This window comes from Saimiri boliviensis, chromosome 13 (assembly GCF_048565385.1).
Source record: "Saimiri boliviensis isolate mSaiBol1 chromosome 13, mSaiBol1.pri, whole genome shotgun sequence".
NCBI classification, from domain to species: domain Eukaryota; kingdom Metazoa; phylum Chordata; class Mammalia; order Primates; family Cebidae; genus Saimiri; species Saimiri boliviensis.
This window is the reverse complement of record NC_133461.1, coordinates 59,645,543-59,667,580: the sequence shown is the minus strand read 5'-3', so window position 1 is coordinate 59,667,580 and position 22,038 is coordinate 59,645,543. Positions and strand designations below refer to the sequence as shown.

General features: G+C 47.7%; 1 protein-coding gene across 1 annotated transcript in view; it reads right to left on the bottom strand.

Moving 5' to 3' along the window:
• EMILIN2 (elastin microfibril interfacer 2) overlaps nt 1–22,038 on the bottom strand; it is a 61,540-nt gene that overhangs the window by 12,238 nt on the left and 27,264 nt on the right. Inside the window, exons 3-4 of the mRNA XM_039463866.2 lie at nt 14,535–14,710; nt 8,090–10,015 (exon numbers count right to left, since the gene is read on the bottom strand). Coding sequence (XP_039319800.1) covers nt 8,090–10,015; nt 14,535–14,710 — 2,102 coding nt within the window. The remainder of the gene's footprint in view (nt 1–8,089; nt 10,016–14,534; nt 14,711–22,038) is intronic.

The window sequence follows — 22,038 nt, the reverse complement described above, 5'->3', positions numbered from 1 at the left end:
GCCACCATGCACAGCTAATTTTTTTTGTATTTTTAGTAGAGACGGGGTTTCACCATGTTGACCAGAATGGTCTCGATCTCTTGACCTTGTGATCCACCCTCCTCGGCCTCCCAAAGTGCTGGGATTACAGGCATGAGCCACCGCACCCGGCCCTAATTTTTCTTTTTTTATAGAAATTCACAAGCTGGGCTGGGCATGGTGGCTCACACCTATAATCCCAGCACTTTGGGAGGCCGAGGTGGACAGATTACCCGAGGTCAGGAGTTTGAAACCAACCTGGCCAACATGGCAAAACGCTGTCTCTACTAAAAATACAAAATTAACAGGGTATGGTGGCAGGCGCCTGTCATTCTAGCTACTCGGGAGGCTAAGGCAGGAAAATTGCTTTAACCCAGGAGGTGGAGTTTGCAGTGAGCTGAGATCATGCCACTGCACTCCAGCCTGGGCGACAGTGCAAGACTCCATCTCGGAAAAGAAAAAAAAAAAAAAGAGAGAAATTCGCAAGCTGATTCTAAAATTTATATGGGAATGCATAGGAGAATCTATACTGCTTGATTTGAAGGCTCACTATCAAGCTACATGAATAAGCTGTAAGGAGAGATCTCAAAAGCCAGAACAGAATAGTCCATAAGAGGGCTCACACACACAGCTGACTTCTGTTAGTGGTGCAGTGTCAAAGTCAGTGGTTTATTCTGTGATCTCCCTCCTGCCCACATCCTCTTTCTTTTTGGGTACAGTTTGCCTGGGGTGGGTAGATCCTGCTGCCTCTGGGGTAACCTTCCTTCAATTTCCAGAACTACAGCCAGTGGTTTTTTGTTTTAGTTACAAATTTAATTACAAATTCCTGGGCCTTACCTCATCCCTGCTGAGCCGGTATCTCCTGAGTGAGCCCACTTTTTTTTTTTTTAAAAGCTCCCACAGGATTTTAAGCACTCAGCTCTGGGAAAGCTCCGTTCTCAGAATACTGTAGCTCTAAGTTCAAGGCTAAGATGCAGAAAAGCAGCTGCGGATTACACCAAAGAGCATTGCAGAAACCTGGTACCCACAGGATAAAGGCCGTGAGTTGTCAGGAGTTACCTATGGCCTGAATCCATGCAATTTATTGAGCCTTTATATGCTTATAAAACTCTAAGTCCATCACGCTACCTTGGGCTAAACGCACTCCAAACTCAGCTGATTCTGAGTTGGGGCCAAAGTGGTCAGAATGTTGGCATCAGCAGTGCCCTGGCCAGGCTTTCCCGTTAAATAGTTATTTGAATAGGCTGTGCTTTTTCATTCTTACAGCTTAACTCAATAAAAGAGTATGCTTAACCCTAAAGTACTCCTAAAAGAAATGCTATGATGAAAATGACTCAGAGACATGAGCAGTAAGGGGTGGGAGGGGAGAAAAAGGAAGTGATGCCCTTATCTCTAGCGTGCTGACATCTAAGCAGGCTGCCTCTTCTTGGAAGCGTGGTATCTGGAAAGACAAGTCCCCTGCACACAGCTACGTCACTCTGCCTACCCTTCCTGCTCGTCACCAGCACCCCTTCTTCCTGTACATACTCGGACAGGAACAGTGGGAAGGTGGGGTCCACCAGAGGCTCAGCCTCTGCATGGGGCCAGGGGACACTAAAGCCAGCTAGGGAGGGTGGGCTGCCCCATTCTCCACGTGCTGCTGCCACTGGGCTGCAAGCCAGGGCAGTCCTGGGCCCCAGGCAAGGAGACAGCCTCTGCTGGGCACCCGATGCCTGGGAGGCAGACCCGGCAGCCAAGACACCACCCTTGTGGGGATACCCATGAGTGATTCCCTATGGCCACAAGAGGATGCCTGCTGAGAAAGCGTGCAGGCCCGATGCTCTCTGCACTGGTGAAAATGGGAGTGCGCCCATCCAGGAAGGAGGGCTCCCCTCTGCGGCCACACTGCAGAGAGAACAAAGGGCCTCCAGCCTCCTTTCCATTTAGAACCTAATTTCTTCTTAAGTGATGAGATTCCGGTCAACAAAACTATTGATACATGAGATACATAAAGCTGTGAATGCTGAAAAGGGAGATCACTAGGCATGTTTTTTCTTTTTTTTTTTTTAAGAGACAGGATCATGCTGTATTGCTCAGGCCAGCATGTAGTGGTGCGATCATAGGTCACTGCAGCCTCAAACTCCTGGACTCAAGGGAGCCTCCTGCCTCAGCCTCTCAAGTAGGTGGAACCACAGGTGCACATCACCACACTCAGCTACTTTTTAATTTGTACAGACAGGATCCGTGCTGCCCACGCTGGTCTTGAACTCCTGTGCTCAAGTGATCCTCCCACCTTGGCCTCCCAAAGTCCTGGGATTACAGGCATGAGGCACAGCTTCTTGCCATTTCTAAAGCTTTTTATACTGCCTATGTGAACCCTGATTATAAAAAGAAGAAAAAGAAAGGAAAAGTGAAAACAGAAAAAAAAAAACCAAAAAACCCCGTGGCCATCTACAGCATCCCCGGAGCCACTGGGGCCCCACCCCCTGTGTCTGCTGTGCTTACAGGCCCTCTCTCACTCTTCCAAGACTGGAGGCCTGGGGGTTTATAGGTAGAGACAGGGAGAAAAGTTCAGTCATGAATAGATTAAACATCCATTCTAGGGGTCGGACAATTTAAGTAATAGGTAATATTTCCTGAGTGATTACCAAGTCCAGACACTAGCTAATCCTCCACTGTTTACAAGGATGGATGAGCTGAGATTTCAAACCTGGGAAGTAATCACTCCCCAGCTGAAAATCCTGCAATAGCTTCTCATAGTACTTAAAATCCTGCTCCTTTATCACAGCCTAGAAAGCCTGCCTGACCTCATTCCTACCCTCACACTTTGACCTCATTGCTGATGACCTTCTGCCTTGCTCATGTACTTGGTCATACTGGTATTATGGGCTTTTCAAAACAGCAGTCATTCCTGCCTCATAGCCTTTAAAAATGCTGTTCCCTCTGCCCAGACCATTTTATCAAAAGTACAATGTTTCGTAATTTTTGTAGGGACAGGGACTCCCTGTGTTGCCCAGGCTGGTTTGGAACTCTTGGGCTCAAGCGATCCACCCGTCTGGGCCTCCCAAAGTGCTAGGATTATAAGCGTGAGCCACTGCACCAGGATTCATGGACCTTTTGTCCCTACCCCCAAAAACCTGTCCAGGCTTACTGGCTCATGCCTGCACTTTGCGAGGCTGAGGCAGTCGAATCGCTTGAGCCCGAGAGTTTGAGACCAGCCTGAGAAATATGGTGAAACCCATCTTTCTTTTTTTTTTTTTTTTTTGAGCCGGAGTTTTGCTCTTGTTACCCAGGCTGGAGTGCAATGGCGCGATCTCGGCTCACCGCAACCTCCGCCTCCTGGGTTCAGGCAATTCTCCTGTCTCAGCCTCCTGAGTAGCTGGGGTTACAGGCACGCACAACCATGCCCAGCTAAATTTTTGTATTTTTAGTAGAGACGGGGTTTCACTATGTTGACCAGGATGGTCTCGATCTCTTGACCTCGTGATCCACCCACCTCGGCCTCCCAAAGTGCTGGGATTACAGGCTTGAGCCACCGCGCCCTGTCGAAACCCATCTTTCTTAAGAAAAAAAACCAAAAAACAAAAAACAAAAAATTAGCTGGGCATGGTAGTACATGCCAGTAGTACTAGCTACCTGGGTGGCTGAGGTGGGAGGATCACTTGAGCCTATGAAGACTGAGGCTACAGTGAGCTGTGACTGCACCACTGTACTCCAGCCTGGGTGACAGAGCAAGATTCTGTCTTAAATATATATATCCATCCGGCCGGGTGCGGTGGCTCGCGCCTGTAATCCCTGCACTTTGGGAAGCCAAGGCGGGTGGATTATCTGAGGTCAGGAGTTCGAGACCAGCCTGACCAACATGGTGAAACCTCATCTCTACTAAAAATACAAAAATTAGCTGGGCATGGTAGCAGACACCTGTAATCCCAGCTACTTGGGAGGCTGAGGGAGGAGAATCACTTGAACACAGGAGAAAGAGGTTGCAGTGAGCCGAGATCACACCACTGCACTCCAGCCCTGGTGAAAGAGGGAGATTTCATCTCAAAATAAATAAATAAATAAATAAATAAAATATATATATATATAGTACATATGCACATAATCTCAGGAATCCCTTTTAAACCCCAGGGAACAATACCTACACTTAACAGAAAGATACGAAGGAGACTTGGATCTATTTCAGCATCAGCTGAAGCACCCTCTTCTCCCCTACTGGCTGCTTCTTGGATAGTTCAGCCCTACCTCAGCGATGCTTGCAAAGAAAACTGGATCTGTGAAGAGGGCAGCAGGCTGAGTAGAAACACCACAGTGTGTGTTGCTCCTGGTCCGGTGATCTGGTGACTGGTCCAAAACTGTCACACATCTTCACCTCTAAACCTGTCCTCGCTGTCGTAGATATCATAACCATCATTAAGCCCCCTTCCCTCCCTAAACATAGCAGCCACATCACCCTTCAAAAGAGCAGACCTGTGTTGACAATAGAATGTGGCAGCCGTGATGCCACTCTAGCTCTGGGCTAGCCTGTGGGAGGCCCAGCAGCTTCCACCTTCCCTTGATGAGCCAGTTGCCATAGTCTGACCACTACAGACTGCCATGCTGAGGAAGCCCAGATTGGCCACATGGAGAGAGGGGCCAGGTGGAGGAGCACCGAGGCACCAGACATATGACCAGCTCTTCACAGACCTTCCAGTCAATCACAAGCTGAATGCAGCTGAGTGGGCAACTGAAGCTGATGCCACATAGAGCAGAAGAACCGCTGAGCCAAGCCCTGCCCGGCTTCCTGACCCACAGAATAATGGAAACTAATACATCTTTGTTGTTTTAAGCCAGCAAGACTTGGAGTGAAGTTACAAAGCAATAAATAGCAAATCTACAATGTCCTCCCCTCCTGCTTTCTGAATCCCACCCATTCCTCAATCAGATCCAGTAACACCTCCTCCTGGAAGCTTCTCTCATCTCACCTCCCTCACCCCGTCAGCCTCTGTACTCTGCTCAGTAAATGCCTACACTGAGGGCTCAGCTCAGGGTTCTCTCCTGAGAATCCCTCCCTGACTTCCACTGTGGGCGCTTCTCTGCACACCCAAGGTAGCTCAAGCACACCCATTCCCATGACTATCTGCTTGTTTCCCCATCAGACTGTCTTTTATCCACATACTCCCCCACACAGCCATTACCTACCACATCGTGCGAGCTCAATAAGATCTTATGCACTAACGGGATAAACTCCTGTGCCACAAACAATCTCATTCACCCTCTCTGCAGACCTGTGAGTCTCTTTCCCACTGTCATTGAAAACGCTTTAGAGTAAGGATTATGCCTACTTCTATCCAGTTCCCCCAAGAGCCTTGCACATCGTAGACCCTCAACAAATGTTCTGTTGACTTTTAACTGACTGACTTGTCACTTTCATTGTGACCTTAGCTCCAGATTCTCCCACGTACGGTACTCAGGTTCCAAGTCTCCCAGAGCTGGATGCTAGACAAGGACAGCTTGTGTATTTCTGGCTCTTTTCCAATCAAAGAAATTCTCAAAACTCCATGCAGTCTACACTCACTACCATGAGTTCAATCCAAAGGGATGTTTTGTAAGCCACTTTCTCTTTAAAGGGATCCACCCCCAACTCCTACTGCAAAAGACAAATGTGACAATGTTAACAGAGCTTCCCACGCTGCCAGGGAGTTCCAAATCAACTGGAAATATCTGGTTCAATCTGTTATCATAAGGCACAGACCAGACAGCATTGTCACCACAAGGGACAATCATTCTATGAACACATACATGGTCTTGTGACCTCTACTCAACATTCCAGAGATAGAGGAGCTGAGTGGCCCTGGACAGGGGGAGGGCTGGGTTATAAACAGGGAGGTACAGTGGGCCGGATACTGGGGTGGGGGACAGATTCCTGGTCCTCCTGAGCCTAGGTGACTCCTCATCTTCAAGATAAGCACAGTGCTCTGGGGACGTCCAGGGCATTTCCCCACCTATCTTGGACCCTCTCCACCCTCCTGAGCTGCGGGCCCTGGCCCTGGCTCTCCTGGCCAAGCCAGAGCTTGCCTGCTTCCCATGTTTTACTTTTCCCCACCTCGGGTTTTATGTCTCATCTGTGGCTTGATCACAAAATCCCAAGGCTCACAGAGGCTGTGAAATCTCAGTTCCTTGTGCAAGGGTCTGTGTTACCCAGAGCTGAACCAGGTCGGGGAGGCAGAAGTCCCAAAGGCAAGCACAGGAGAAAACAGGGAGGGGGAGGTCAGGAAACAGGCTCCTTTTAGCACAAAACAGGCCTCTCAACAAGCCCCTGTGAACCAGACAAGTCTGCAGTCAGCTCTGGGAGACACAGCGTCCTCATGGCTGGACTGGAAGAAAACAATTCTTGGATGCAGCCTGGCCTGGTTCCCATCCGGGCTCCCCCGCTGAACAGCCATGTGACTTTGGACACATTTTCCCTGCTGGAAAACAGTGTGCCTTCCCTGTGAGGCTGTGATGGGATTCAGTCCCTCTGAAGGGACCAAGCTGGGGTTCTACGTAAAGTGCTCAAAACCACTGGCTCCCTCTTCCTTCCTTTCACGCCCGGACTCCGACTAAAGAGGGCTGGCTCATGACTGAGGCTGGCTCAGAGTACAAACCCAGATACAACAGAAGCTCTGTCCTTTGAGGATGCTGCATTTAACCCCTCAAGTAACAAAAAATTAATCTTATTGCATATATTACTCATTCATTCATTCAACAAACATTTGCTGAGTGCTTAAGGTGCAGCCAGCACTGCTCTCAGCACTACTGCTGAGCTTCCTGAACCCAGGGACCAAAGGGACTTAGACAGTTTCTGCCCCTACACTGCTCTCATCCACGGTTCCGTCTGTGTCTGGAAACAAACATGACAGCATCCCATCTGCCATCGGCTAAGCCCTGAAGATGAAAATGACACAGATAAAATGTGAGGCTTGAAGAGAGGTGAACAGAGGAGACTCCGTAGGTAGAAGAGAAGACAACACCCACTGCCCCGAGCTGTTATGCCAAAAATCTGACCCCAACTCTGAGCTTACCAACATGATTCTATAGATAATATTCTGCCCTCCATCTGTGAGAAGAACCGGTTTTCCTTCTTAATTTTCAATGTGTTGTGGGCTATTTTTGTAAAATACATAGATCATGTGCTTGAATACTGCAATGTTGTCAAATTATTTTATTTATTTTTATTTATTTGTTTATTTATTTATTTGAGATGGAATCTCACTCTGCTGCCCAGGCTGGAGTGCAGTGGTCAGCTCACTGCAACCTCCGCCTCCCGGGTTCAAGCAATTCTCCCATCTCAACCTCCCGAGTAGCTGGGACTACAGGCGTGTGCCACCACACGCAGATAATTTTTGTATTTTTAGTAGAGATGGCTTTACACCACGTTGGCCAGGTTGGTCTTGAATGCCTTATGTCAGTTGATCCACCCACCTTGACCTCCCAAAGTGCTGGGATTACAGATGTGAGCCGCTACGACTGGCCTGTCAAATTATTTTAGAAGTTCTTAAATACTAACATTGAGATTGCATATTTATCTCATTGCTACCCAGCACCAGATAATTCACAAACAGGCACCAATCTATGAACCATATTTTGGGTAGGACTGATGGCATTTAGTTCATTCCATTAACTGTCCAAAAATGGTCACATTTTTACACTGAAGTTTCAACAAAATAAAAAATGAACAAAAAACTTTTTTAAAAAATGCTATCAGACAGGCACCGTAGCTCATGCCTGTAATCCCAGCACTTTGGGAAGCCAAGGTGGGCGGATCACAAGGTCAAGAGATCAAGACCATCCTGGCCAACATAGTGAAACCCCATCTCTACTAAAAATACAAATATTAGCTGGGTGCGGTGGCGCACCTGTAATCCCAGCTACTCGGGAGGCTGAGACAGGAGAATTGCCTGAACCCCAGGGGGTAGAGGTTGCAGTGAGCCAGGATCATGCCACTGTACTCCAACCTGGGTGACAGAGCGAGACTCCATCTTAAAAAAAAAAAAAAAAAAAAAAAAAAAAAAAAAATGCTATCGTGTGCTGCAAAGAAATACAAGAAATAGAATTGTAAGATTCAACTTACTTGCTGATGGTTGAAATTTGACCAGATCTTGCAAATCAGATGAAATCTGGAAGACGTGGCTATAGAACTGCTGGACTGAATTCTTCAGGCCAGAAATGTCTCTGGAATGCGACCTGAGCGTCCCATTCATCTGCCTGACGCAGTTCCACAGGCTGCTGACGTGCTTGTTGAGCCCCTCCTTGATCCTCTGAAGACTTCCCGAGATGGAATCCAGCTTGCTACAAGTTTTCTCGATATGAGACATCCTGCTTTCCACCACGGAGAGCTCCGTCTGGACCCCCCGTGTGCCTTCCTTACAGGTGTCCAGCTCCGAGAGGACCTGGCTCAGCAGCCTCTGCCACCTCTCCTCCAGCTGACCGCAGCAATGAGCCATGGGGTCCTGGGGGGATGGTAGGGTCCCCACTGTCTTTTCTTGCTCACCCGTCTTAGTGAACCCACCCGGGCCAGCATGTTCACCTGCTCTACACTTGCTCATTTCCTTCTGAAGTTGAGTCACATTATTTTCTGTGCGGTTTAGTTGAGAAGAAAGAAAACTAAAATCCTGTTGAAGTTTCTGGATGGTCCGTTTGGTTTCTTGAAACTTCCTGTGCATCGTGTCGTTTAGAGATTTCAAAAGGCGCAGGTTGTCACGCCCTGTGTGGTCTTCCCTGTTTGGCAAAGCACCTTCCATCCCATGAGGCTTTCTCTGTAAGTTCTGCAGGCAAATGTCTTCAACAACTTCAACTTTGTGCTTCAGGTGGTATAATTCCATCATGATCTGTTCATCTCCTGACCCTGACACTCCCGGCTGGGCTGCCGCCCCCGGGGGACCGAGCTCTGCATCAGTGTTGTTGGCCATCTGTAGGAGAATGCTCCCCAGACGGTCTTCCAGAGACTGTATTTTCTGATCCACAAGTTGCTTCAAGTCACTCACCTCTCCATTAATGGTCCCCCGTAGGGTTTCCTCAATGTAAAAGCAATGTTCTTCAGCATTCTTCTCCGTCACATTGATCCTTGCATCGAGTTCATTCCATTTTGCATCGAAATCCACATCTGGCTCTGGAACTACAAGGCGGTCAAACTCATTGTCCAGTCTTCCATTCAGCATTCTTGTGGCTTCAGCAACTCTCTCAATTTTCTGGTCCAATTTCTTGATCTGTTGACCAATGTCACCATTCTTTTCACCATTAGAGCAATTTGCCTGGGCTGAAGGCTCCTGGAGCCGGGCTCGGAGGTTGTTTATTTCTTTTCTCAGGCTTGTTTCCTTCTCTCCTATCAGCTCTATCACTCCCAGGTAGCTGCTCCCATAGTCGTCACATTGCTGTTGGAGGCCGATGAGCCTGTACTCACATGAGTTCTTCAGGTCAGCCAGCTTTCTGTCCATGCCCTCCATGAGCTCCTCTCTCAGGGCATCAATCTTACTGTCCACATAGGCCTGGTAGAGTTCATTGGCTGTCATGGTCACTGTCGGGCCCTGGGCTGCTTCCTGGAGCTGTCTGAGCTGCCCTTCATAGCCCTTCACTTTCCCATCCAGCTCTTCCAGCTTGTTACTTTTGTTCTTCAGAGTATCTTTGACTTCAGCCAATTCGGACTTGATGTCCGTCATGCCAGGTTCCTTAGTGTTGAGGATGCCAGGATGCTGGGCTGTTTCTGTGTCTCCACTAACAGTGACGTCAGGCTGGGGGTGCTGGCTGCTGAGCCCTGGGGCCCGTGTTTTACTGGCATCGTCCTGAGTGGCATGTTTGAGATTTTCACTCACTCCAGCAAGGGAAGATTGGAGGTCAAGAACCGTCCTTGTGAGTCGGAGAACCTTCTCCTCGAGCACCTGTATCTTCTTTTCCTGAAGTTCCTGGGGCCCCGCTTTTGGGTCTGTTCCCCAGCTTGGTTGTGCTGTACCATTTGGGGACAAAGTCTTCTTGGGCTCCGAGACTTGACTGGGTTCATTATCTGTTACAAAGATAAAGTTGGACATGAATTAACATTTTCTGCCTTTAGCCAGTTTCTGCCAAGACAGTAAACAGGGTAACTACAAAATACACACACACCTTCACTTACAGGTCACTACACAATTGTAGGTAATTACTGTGGTACATTAGAAAAGAATTTGGGCTTTGGAGTCAAATACACCTCTACTTCTATTTACTGTTTGCCCTCAAACAAGTTCACTAACTTTTGTGAACTATAATCCTCTCATCTATAAAGAACGGGTACAATTCCTCCTAGAGCTGTTGAAATAATATGTACATGGCACCTAATAGATAACCAGTGGGCTCTTTCACCCTGAGAGGAAACATTCATTATCTGCTTTATCATATGAACCCTTCGAGCCCATATTAGTGAACTGCAGCCACACCCTAAGAGTTGACTGCATACAGTAAAACCACAAGAAGCCACTTTAGCAAGATCCGCCCATTAGCTGTTGGATGGTGATATCATATGATATCACATCATCTGGTGTTATCCTCAAAGCAATGCCTGAATGTTTTGTCTTTTACTTTTATTAACATTTCTGTGCTTGAAGGGTCTCATAGATATTCTTTAGCCCTGTTTGCAGTTTGAGAAACAAAAAGCAACAGAGATAAAGCAACTATTCCATCAGTGTCTCCCAACAATAGCACCATCTGACCATATATAGTAGGATTCACTAAGTCGAAGAATGCAAATATTTACTTCCTCCTAAAATCCCACTAAAAGAACAAAAAAAAAAAAAAAAAAAAAAAAAAAGAGAGAGAGAGAGAGAGAGGGAGAGGGAGAGAGAGAGAGACAGAGGGGAGAAAAAAAAACCTACTCAAGTCACACTTAAAAAACCGGGAGTCAGAAAATTTTGGTCTTTTTTAGCAGCAATATTGGAAGCTAAAAGAAAACTGAGCACTATTTTCAAAATTCTCAAGGAAAGTGATTTCTGGCCTAGATTTCTGAAGCTAGAATAAAAATAATTTTCAGACTATAGAGTAGTAAAAACTTTGCCTCCCATTTAATTGTCTCATGAAGCTACTTAAGGACATGCTCAAGCAAAGTAAGGGAATAAACCAAGAAAGAGGGAGCAGGGGACACAGGAAACAGGAAATTCAACAGGAGAGGGGCAAGTTAAGATCCTTGGGTGATGACAGGAAAGGAGGATGTCCAGTCCAGGTAGGGCAAGTGAGAAGGCTCAAGGGAGACTTCTTCAAGAAGATGAAACTGCTTTGTCTGTACATATGGAGGGGACATTTAGAGAACCAGAGAAGAGGTGGGTTTAAATAGCGATAAAAACACAGAAAACCAAGCAAAGGAAAAACATAAGACAATGATTAACTGTAACGAATCAAAAAGCTGTGTAGAAAAGAAAACCTATTCATAGTACACCACATGGCTCATCTGTAAACATTATCTACACAGTTACTACAGTGTAAACATTGAATACTGAATAAATAAAGAATATAGTTTAACTGTATGAAAGGGATGGGGAGATAAGAGCCATGTGTTGAAGAGTAGATGAAAGGGAGTTAAATTCTCACCTCCCATAGTGAAAAACCAATATATATGGAAGTAAATTCCAAAAGATTCATCTGAAGAGTTTAAAGTACTACCTCCAGGAAAAGAAGAGGGTTGGGGACAGGGATCATTTTTTTTTCCTATTAGTCCTTATAAAGCTATTCAACTTATTAAACTACAATATGCTTAAACTTCTGTCAAACAAACACTAACATGAAACAAAACAAAAATAAAGTATTACAATCCACCAGCTCCCATGTCATATTCCCCCATCACAGTATGTATCATGAATTATTGTAATTACTGTCTAATGTTTGCCTTCCATGAAGTCAGGGACTCTGTCTGCCTTTTTTCTCGCTTATTCCAAGTACTCAGTAAAGAGCCTGACAGATATAGAAGTTCGATAACCATTTGTGAGATGAATGAATTTTTCTTTAACAAAATGAATGTGCAGACATAGGAAACAGAATAAGGTTTTATAGCAAAATGTCAATAGTAGTTTTCATTTAGTCATGAGATTATGTATCCTTAAATATTTTTCCTGTATTTTGCAAACACTCTTTAAATGACATGCATTACTTTTGTAGTTAAAAAATCATTTTAAAATCTATTTTTAAACGATGAGTTCACGTCCTTTGTAGGGACATGGATGAACCTGGAAACCATCATTCTCAGCAAACTGACACAAGAGCAGAAAATCAAACACCGTATATTCTCACTCATAGGCGGGTGTTGAACAATGAGAACACATGGACACAGGGAGGGGAGCACTACACACTGGGGTCCGTTGGGGGGAAATGGGGGAGGGGCGGGGGGGTGGGGAGGTGGGAAGAGATAGCATGGGGAGAAATGACAGATACAGGTGAGGGGACGGAAGGCAGCAAACCACACTGCCATGTGTGTACCTATGCAACAATCTTGCATGTTCATCACATGTACCCCAAAACCTAAAATGCAATAATAAAAAAAAGAGACCAACTCTATAAAAGAAATAAAGTTATTAAAGAATCTCAAAAAAAAATTCTATTTTTACAGACAATGTTGGGAAGCACTACCATTTTCAAAATTGAGAACACCTCATGGCAAAATATCATTTAAGTATATAATGTCATAAGAAAACCTAGGCTGCATTTATTGTGACTGAACTTACAAAGATGAAGTGATGGCTGAGCATAGTGGCTCACGCCTGTAATCTCAGCACTTTGGGAGACTAGGGTGGGCAGATCACCTGAGATCAGAAGTTCAAGACCAGCCTGGACAGCATGGTGAAACCCCATCTCTACTAAAAATACAAAAATTAGCCAGGTGTGGTGGCAGGCACCTGTAATCCCAGCTACTTAGGAGGCTGAGGCAGGAGAATCACTTGAACTCAGGAGACAGAAGTGCAGTGAGCCTAGATTGTGCCGCTGCACTCCAGCCTGGGTGAAAGAGCAAGACTCCATCAAAGAAAAGAGAGAGAGAGAGAGAGAGAGAGAGAGAGAGAGAGAGAGAGAAAATTAAGTGATGTAGAACGAAGTACTAAGAAGTTTTTATCCATTGAAGTCCTTTTACACTTAAAAGCAAAAGTGAACTACAAGTGAAATTCTAATTTAGGGGTTAGCTTTACAAATATCTCAAACAGAACAGGAATTATTCTATTTATCTATTTTTTTTCTTCTTTTTTCTTTTTTTGAGACGGAGTTTCGCTCTTGTTACCCAGGCTGGAGTGCAATGGCGTGATCTCAGCTCACCGCAACCTCCGCCTCCTGGGTTCAGGCAATTCTCCTGCCTCAGCCTCCTGAGTAGCTGGGATTACAGGCACGAGCCACCATGCCCAGCTAATTTTTGTAATTTTAGTATAGAGACGGGGTTTCACCATGTTGACCAGGATGGTCTCGATCTCTTGACCTTGTGATCCACCCGCCTCGGCCTCCCAAAGTGCTGGGATTACAGGCTTGAGCCACCACACCTGGCTCTATTTTTTTAAAATACAATTTTAGGCCAGGCACGGTGGCTCACACCTATAATCCCAGCACCCAGGCACATGGCTCATACCTGTAATCCCAGCACTGAGGTAGAAGGATCACCTGAGGTTGGAAGTTCAAGACCAGTCTGACCAACATGGCAAAACCCCATCTCTACTAAAAGTACAAAAATTAGCAGGATGTAGTGGCAGGTGCCTGTAATCTCAGCTACTAAGGAGGCTGAGGCAGGAGAATCACATGAACCATGTAGGCAGAGGTTGCAGTGAGCTGAAATCATGCCGCTGCACTCCAGCCTGGGCAACAGAGCAAGACTCCATCTCAAAAAAATAAATTAATTAAAAATAAAAAACAGGCTGGGTGCAGTAGCTCACACTTGTAATCCCAGCACTTTGGGAGGCCAAAGCGGGTGGACCACGAGGTCAGGAGTTTGAGGTCAGTCTGACAGACATGCTAAAATCCTACCTCTACTAAATACAAAAATTAGCTGGGCGAGGTGGCATGTGCCTGTAATCCCAGCTACTCAGGAGGCTGAGGCAGGAGAATTGCTTGCACCTGAGAGGCAGAGGTTGCAGTAAGCTGAGATCACGCCAGCCATTGCACTCCAGCCTGGGCAACAGAACGAGACTGTCTCCAGGGTAGGGGGAATTTAACCTCCTTAAATTCAGATTTATGGGTCCAAGTTAAAGCAAGCAGTACATCATTACATCTGACTCTCCTTACAGCTGTGCCTCTAGGTGACACAAGTCTGAACCCACTGGCATTTCCTACCCTGATTTTTAAGGCATTGGTTTTCACAACAAGCTGGCTCTAGCAAAGCAATTTACTTCCAAGAAAGTTTGTCTTCCAATTGCTACCACTCCTTCGAATACATTTGTCTGTTGCACGTGGCTACTGCAGGCATCTTATGTGTGTTATTCGAAGACCATTCAAAGCTCACCATTGTAAAGCATAAATCCTGTTGTTTGAAGGAGCACTGGCAATGTTAAAGGTGGCCAGCCATATATAACAGCACAGCACAAATAAGCTACCTGTGGCTTTCTTCAAGTTGTTTCGAGGCCGAGTGGGTGTGGGGCTGAGGGTCTTCACAGGGTCTTTGGGACCTTCTTGGCAGTCTCCCCCTCTAAAGCCAGGACAGCACCTCCACTCCAGCTGCGTCACTGTCTTGTACTTAGTGACATATCTAGGTCTGAAGTTCACTCGATACCTGTGGACAGAAGGGATGGCATCTCTCTTTACTGGCTGCTGCTACTAGCACCTTCCAGTGCTGGACCCGAATAAAGAGGATTCAGGGCTCGCAGGACCCTGCCTGCTCTTCCAGGCTGGCCAGAAGGGGGCGTTGGTCTCCTCGGTCCAGATCTGGCTCGGGGTGTTCAGCCTAAGGAAGGCAGGGGCTCCCCCATCCTCCACCTGCCCTGGGCACCCGCTTCCCAGTAAGGGAAACACACAGCTTAGAAATTCTCCACCGAGACTCCCATTTGAGAAGGACAATTTTCAGCCCCCAAACAGAGCTTCTGTTTCACCAAATTTCTGTTCTACAGGTCACAGTTTTTGAGGCCTTGTTTCAGGTGTCACTAGAGATTGCTTGGTTTTGTGTTTTAAAGAAACATTCCTGGCCAGGCACGGTGGCTCACCCCTCTAATCCCAGCACTTTGGGAGGCCAAGGGGGGCAGATCACTTGAGGCTAGCAAGGTTCAAGACTGGCCTGGCCAACATGGTGAAACCTGGTGTCTACAGAAAATACAAAAATTAGCCAGGCGTGGTGGCATGTGCCTGTAGTCCCAGCTATGACTGAGGCATAAGAATTGTTTGAAACCCTCCTCGCGCCCCCCGCCCCCAAAAAAGCTGAGTGTGGTGGCTCATGCCTGTAATCCAAGCACCTTGGAGGCCAAGGTGGGCAGATCACATAAGGTTGGGAGTTCAAGACCAGCCTGACCAACATGGTGAAACCACGTCTTAAAAAAAAAAAAAAAAAGAGTTCTTTGAATCTGGAAGGTGGAGGTTACAGTGAGCCGAGATCATGCCACTGCACTCCAGCTTGGGCAACAGAGCAAGACTGTCTCAAAAATAAGAAAAAGAAAGAAACATCCCTGGTGCCCTGTCCCTGCATCATGTCTGTGTTCAGCTCTGCACCTCCTTTCCCTGATGCTAGCAAAGGTGGCCACCAGCTATTGGAGATGGCAGCTCACATTATGTGTGTTCACTTTTTACAAAGATTCCCTGGTTCTTACTGTCAATGACAGAAATCAGGAAGCAGAATTGGAAGCACTCAAAAAGTCCCGTTGACAGTGCACATTCCCTTACGCCCGGAAGGTCACAGAGTGCGTTTTGCAGTGTGCTGGAAAGTCCTCCAGACACAGGGCTGGGCCTGGCCCAAAACAGACTCTGACAGCCCAGCAGCCTGGGCTCCCCAGGGATGGAGCCAGGAGTTCAGCCCCCACAGCGGCCCCTGCTCACAGCACAGGCAGAAGCCACAGCCGCACAAGGTGGGGCCTCCCTACTTCAGCCCAACTGCAATTTCCTGGCTTGGAAATCATCTCTCTTTTGAACCTCTTCCCCTTCTCTTCGTTTCTTACACCAGCATCAGCAGCTGGCCTTCTTGGGACGATTCCCAGAAAGCAACAGGCTGAGTATCACTTTTTCAGGGTTGCTGAGAACGCCCTTGGGGAAGGCGGGACAATGGCAGCAGGGGGTTACCTGGCAGAGCAACGCCCTCCCGGGTACCAGCCTTGAAGCAGGTGAACTTCAAAGTTACCTCCTTACAGAAAGCACAAATCGTGTTGGACCTTTGACATGTGATGGACCTTTGACATCCTCCTCCCTGAGGGTCACACCCTGACAATTACACCTGGGTACCGGATCCACCCCGCTGGGGCTGGCCAGGTGCCCTGCAGAAGCCAAGAGGGTCCTGCTGACAGCCAGAACCCGCCACGCCCAACTCTCTAGTACCTTCCATTGTCCCTGTTTCCTTTGGTTTTTGTTGTGTTTTTTGTTTGGTAGAGACAGGTATCACTTGGTCATCCAGGCTGGAGTATAGTGGTATGATCATGGTTCACTGCAACCTCAAACTCCTGGGCTCAAGTGATCCTCCCACCTCAGACTCCCAAAATGCTAAGATTACATGCACCATGCCTTTTTTTTTTTTAAGACCAAGTTTCACTCCTGTTGCCCAGGCTGGAGTGCAATGGCTAGATCTTATCTCACTGCAACCTCTGCCTCCTGGGTTCAAGCGATTCTCCTGCCTCAGCCTCCCAAGTAGCTGGGATTATAGGTGCCCACCACCATGCCTTGCTATTTTTTGTATTTTTAGTAGAGACAGGGTTTCACCATGTTGGCCGGGCTGGTCTCAAACTCCTGACCTCAGGTGATCCACCCGCCTTGGCCCCTCAAAGTGCCGGGATTACAGGTGTGAGCCACTGTGCCCAGCCAATTTTTAAATTTTTTTTTAAAGAGATGGGGGTCTCACTATGTTGCCCAGGCTGGTCTGGAGGCTGTGGTCTCAAGTGACCCCCCCCAACTTCAGCCTCAAAACAGGCATGAACCACCGTGCCTGGCCTGTTTGCTCTGGTCTTTAGGGAAGTGGTTCTCAGCCTGAGCCATCAGGAAACTGAAAAACTACCCACGCCTGGGTCTCACCCTCAGAGGTTCTGATTTAAGGGATCTGGGGTGGCGGCCAGGCATGCAGGTGTTAGAAAGCTCCAGAGAGGCTTTTCCAAGGGAAACTGAAGAGGAAGACCGATAGTGAAATGGAAAAACAAGGGCCACTTGGGGGGTGGGATGAGGAGGGGGAAAGACCTTCCTTCCAGGCTCTTCCTTCTTTCATTCCCACCCTCCTCCACCAAGGCCCCACTATTTACATTTTCCCCTTTTCACAAGTGAGAAAACAGAGGCTCATGGGGTTAAGCAACTTGTCCAAGTTCAAGCAACCGGGAAGAGGCAGGATTGCTAGGCCTAAGCATCCTCCTGCCCTGACACAAGCAGCCATTCTCCTGGGAAATGCCTCACATTTGAGGAAGCCGCCCCACGTGGAGATGTTCCGGCAGGCCCTAAGGGCTGGGTAAGAAGGCAGCCAACCCCCACTTCAGCCAACCCACTCCTGAGCATCTCACCCATGGCCAGGTACACACCGGCCCTTTGTCCCCACCGCCACCTAGCAGGAGTCCTCTGAGTGGTCCTCAAAAATGTAAAAAGGGAAGAAGGCATCATGGCACTGGATTGTTTTGCGTTCTCAAGTAGAGTCTAATGCTGGAAGAATCTGTACTCTCAGAAAAACGTGGTTCCTCTGAGCACTCTGACTGAACGTGAAATGTTTTTGCTCTCGGGTTTTGTTCATCCGCCAGGAGAGGACAGCCCAGGCCTGCAAGCAGCTCTCTCAGAGGAGGCTGAGCCAGGGCGGGCAGAGCACACACACGTGCCCATTCAAGAGGAACGGTCCCCACCCCAGCCCAGCAGGGAGCTGTGACCTCGGTCATGCCCCAGAGCAGAAGAAAGGCCTTGCTGTGCCAACACACTTTGTTCTTTTCTTTCAAGACAATTTTATTTGGGGGCCAGCTCCCCAGCTCCTAATGTAGGAAAGTTCCCTGGAGCCTGGAGCCCCCACCCAGCCCCCACACCCACTCCCACGCGGTGCCTAATCTGCCTGCTGTGGCTTTCTGGCCAAGGGAGTTCAGGTTGAGCTGCTCCTGGCAAGTTTTCAAGTCTAGGTGGGGAAGAGGACTTCCTGGCTGGCAACAACAGCTGGAAGGCAGCTACCTCCTATGGCGGGAAAGCTCCCTAGGGATGTCACATGATGATGGCAAGGTTGGATCTCAGAGGTGGCCTTAGGCCCTGCTAGTCAGCCCTCAGGCTCAGCTGGGAGCTGGGGAGGGGGAGACGAAAGGGTTGTCTGATCCCAAATCCTTAGGGGATTTTCCCAGCAGAAAGGAGGTTCCCACTAAGGCAGTAGCCAGCTAGAAGGTTCCCTAGAGGATGGGGAGGAACTCAGGAGAATTCTGGGTCACCCTCTTTATCATCCAAGGCACTGCAGACAAATAGCCAGTGAGCTTTAGAAAATGCCAAGGACTTTGCCCACAAAATTGTACCTTAAATGGTAGAGGGTGCTCGTACCCTTCTAAAAGTCCCCAAGTCATTGTCAAGTGCAGCCAGAGAGAAGAAGCTCCAGATCCAGGCTTCATTTTCTCCCTCCAGGGAATCAGCCACCCTCCTACTAGGCCTGGGAGCTGGAGGACCAGGCAGGGGACATGAAGCAGAGGCAGGTGGCCCGAGCATCCCCAGGGGGTTGGGGTTGCGAGCACATGGGAGAAGCTCACTTCATACAGAACTGGTCAACTAACTGCAGCATGGGGGTAGTCAAGCTAAAAAACCCGAGCCAGAGGAAAAGTTTAAGGCAGGGCTGGGCGGCGCTGGAGGGCGGACTCCAGCTGCAGGCCTGGCTCCCCTCCCAGCCTTGGCTGTGACTGTGACAGTTCACCAACACTTTGGAGAGCCCGTCCACAGCTGCCTTGGGTATGGGCGGGGATGGTCCTTGGGGCTCTAACCCAGGCCTGTTGCCCTGCCACCTCACCCCTGCGAACTCCCCGCCATTCCCTTTCCCCCTCCACTTCCTCTGAAACCGTTTTTGGAGGTGAAATAAGGGCTTCCCATTTTCATGGGTTCAACCACTGCGTCAAGACACTGGACTGGCCCAGGAGATGCTAATGAGAAGGAAGGTATCAGGAAAAGGCTTGGAAAAGTTGTGTCAGGGTCCAGTGATCATATGACTGGAAGTGTCCCTGTTAAAACATGGTAAAATGACAGTACCTCCACTTGATGTCACCCCCACGACTCCTTCTACTGACTTGCGGTGAGACCTCCTTCATACCACGCCTCAGTTCACACTTGTGTTTGCTTACTCCGTGTTTGTCTTCCTTGCCAGCCTGTAAGCCCCATGAGCAACTTTGTTCATCATAACATCCCATTTAAAAAAAATTAATATTCTAGGCTGGGCACAGTGGCTCGTGCCTGTAAACCTAGCACTTTGGGAGGCCGAGGAGTGAGAATCACTGAGCTCAGGAGTTCAAGACCAGTCTGTGCAACACAGCAAAACCTCATCTCTACTAAATATGTTTAAAAGTTACCCATGCATGGTGACGCATGCCTCTTATCCCAGCTACTCGGGAGGCTGAGGAGGCAGGAGGATCATGTGAGCCCTTGAAGTTGAGGCTTCTGTGAGCCATGATCACACCCACTGCACTCCAGCCTGGGCAGCCTGGGTGACAGAGACCCTACCTCAAAAAATAAATATATATATATATATATATATATATATATATATATATATATTTTTTTTTTTTTTTTTTTTTTTTTTTTTTTTTTTTGAGATGACGTCTCCCTCTGTTACCCAGGTGCGTTCTTGGCTCACTGCAACCTTTGCCTACCAGATTCAAGCGATTCTCCTGTCTCAGCCTACTGAGTAGCTGGGTTACAGGTGCCTACCATCATGCCTAATTTTTTTTGGCGGGGGTATATTTAGTACAGACAGGGTTTACTGTGTTGGCCAGACTGGTCTCAAACTCCTAACTTCAGGGGATTGCCTGCCTCAGCCTCCCAAAGTGCCGGGATCACAGGCATGAGCCACTGCGCCCGGCCAAACTTTTTAGAGCAGTTTTAGGATTACAGCAAAATTGAGAGGAAGGTACAGAGATTTCCCATATACATCTTCCCATCATGCACAGCCTCCCTCATCAACGTCCCCCTCAGAGTGGTGCATTTGTTAGAGCTGACAAACCCAACCTCCAGTGACACACCATCGACACTCCGAGTCCATAGCTCACCTCAGGATTCACTCATGGCGCCTCCATGCTATAGATCTGGACAAATACAGAGTGACGCGGATCCACCATTAGAGTTATCATCCAGGGCATTTTCACTGCCTAAAAATCCTCCGTGCTCCACCGATTCATCCCTCAGCTTTTTACTATCTCCATAGCTTTGCTATTTCCATTATGTCATATAGTTGAAATCATATAGTATGTAGCTTTTTCTTCTTTGTTTGTCGTACAGGGTCTTGCTCTCCTGCCCAGGCTGGAGAGCAGTGGCGCGATCACAGCTCACTGCAGTCTTGACCTCCTACGCTCAAACAATCCTCCAACCTCAGCCTTCTGAAGAGCTGGAACAAGAGGCACGCACCATCATGCTTGGCTAATTTTTGTTTTTAATTTTTCGTGGAGACAGAGTCTCACTATGTTGCCCAGGCTGGTCTTGAACTCCTGAGCTCCAGTGATCCTCCTGTCTCGGCCTCCTAAAGTGTTTGGGATTATAGGCATGAGCCACTGTGCGCTTCTTTCACTTACTAACATGTATTTAAATTTCTTCTTTGTCTTTCCATGGCTTCATGACTCATATCTTTTTCGTGTTGTATAACATTCCATCATCTGTGTTTAAAAACATCCCCATTTTTTAGACCGGGTACTGTGGCTCATGCCTGTAATCCCAGCACTTTGTGAAGCCAAGGCCAGCAGATCAATTGAGGTCAGGAGTTTGAGGCCAGCCTGACCAACATGGTAAAATCTCATCTCTACTAAAAATACAAAAAAAAAAAAAATTAGCCATGTGTGGTGTTCACACCTGTGGACCCTGCTACTGAGGAGGCTGAGGCACAAGAATCACTTGAACCTGGGAAGTGAAGGTTGCTATGAGCCGAGATGGCACCTGTGCACCCCAGCCTGGGCAGCAGAATGAAACTATGTCTCAAAAAAAAAAAAAATCAAATCAATAATTAATTAATCAAACAAACAATTAATGACCAGTTGTCTTGTGTTACTAGGTTTTAGGGAGTCCAGTGTCCATACTGTAAACCCCAGAGTTGTTCTCAGGTCTAACCAAAGCAGATGTAAGTTCCCGAGTCTTCCGAGAACCAAGTCAAGCCTCAGGATCCTTAGGCTGTAATGATCTGGATGAGAATCACACCAGAGGTGACCTAGAACGGTGCTGTCCAATAAGGCAGCCATTGGCTGCGTTTGGCTGTTAACATTTAAACAAATTGGGATTGAACATTTAGTTCCTTGGTCATACTAGGCGTGTTTCATAGACTTAACAGCACAAATGGCAGTGGCCGTGCTCACAATGTGAGGCAGCGCAAACATCTTCATCGCAGAACGTTCTACCTGACAGCTCTGCTTGGGACTCGTGAGACGGTTGAGGAATCAGCAGCAGCCGGCCTCTGTTCAATTCTCCATCCCTAACCCACATCAACCAGTGTTCTCTCCCCCGACATCCATTCCAGACCTACGAAAGGAACGCTTTGCTGAAAACACCCGCATGTCTCTGGGAGGAAATTATCCCAGGGGAACATCTCGCCAGCTGCTCCACAAGGCAAGACTCTTTGCCCTGTGTTTACGGCACTGACCTGCCTTTTATTTTGACATAGGCTACTAAAACTGCACAGAAACAAAGGCTGGTTGCCCCCTTGGGGACACTTGCTTGATGGGGTTTCTCCCAAGAGCCAACCTTCTAGCAAATTCCTCTCCTTCCAGTCACTGGCTGCCCCCAGAAGCC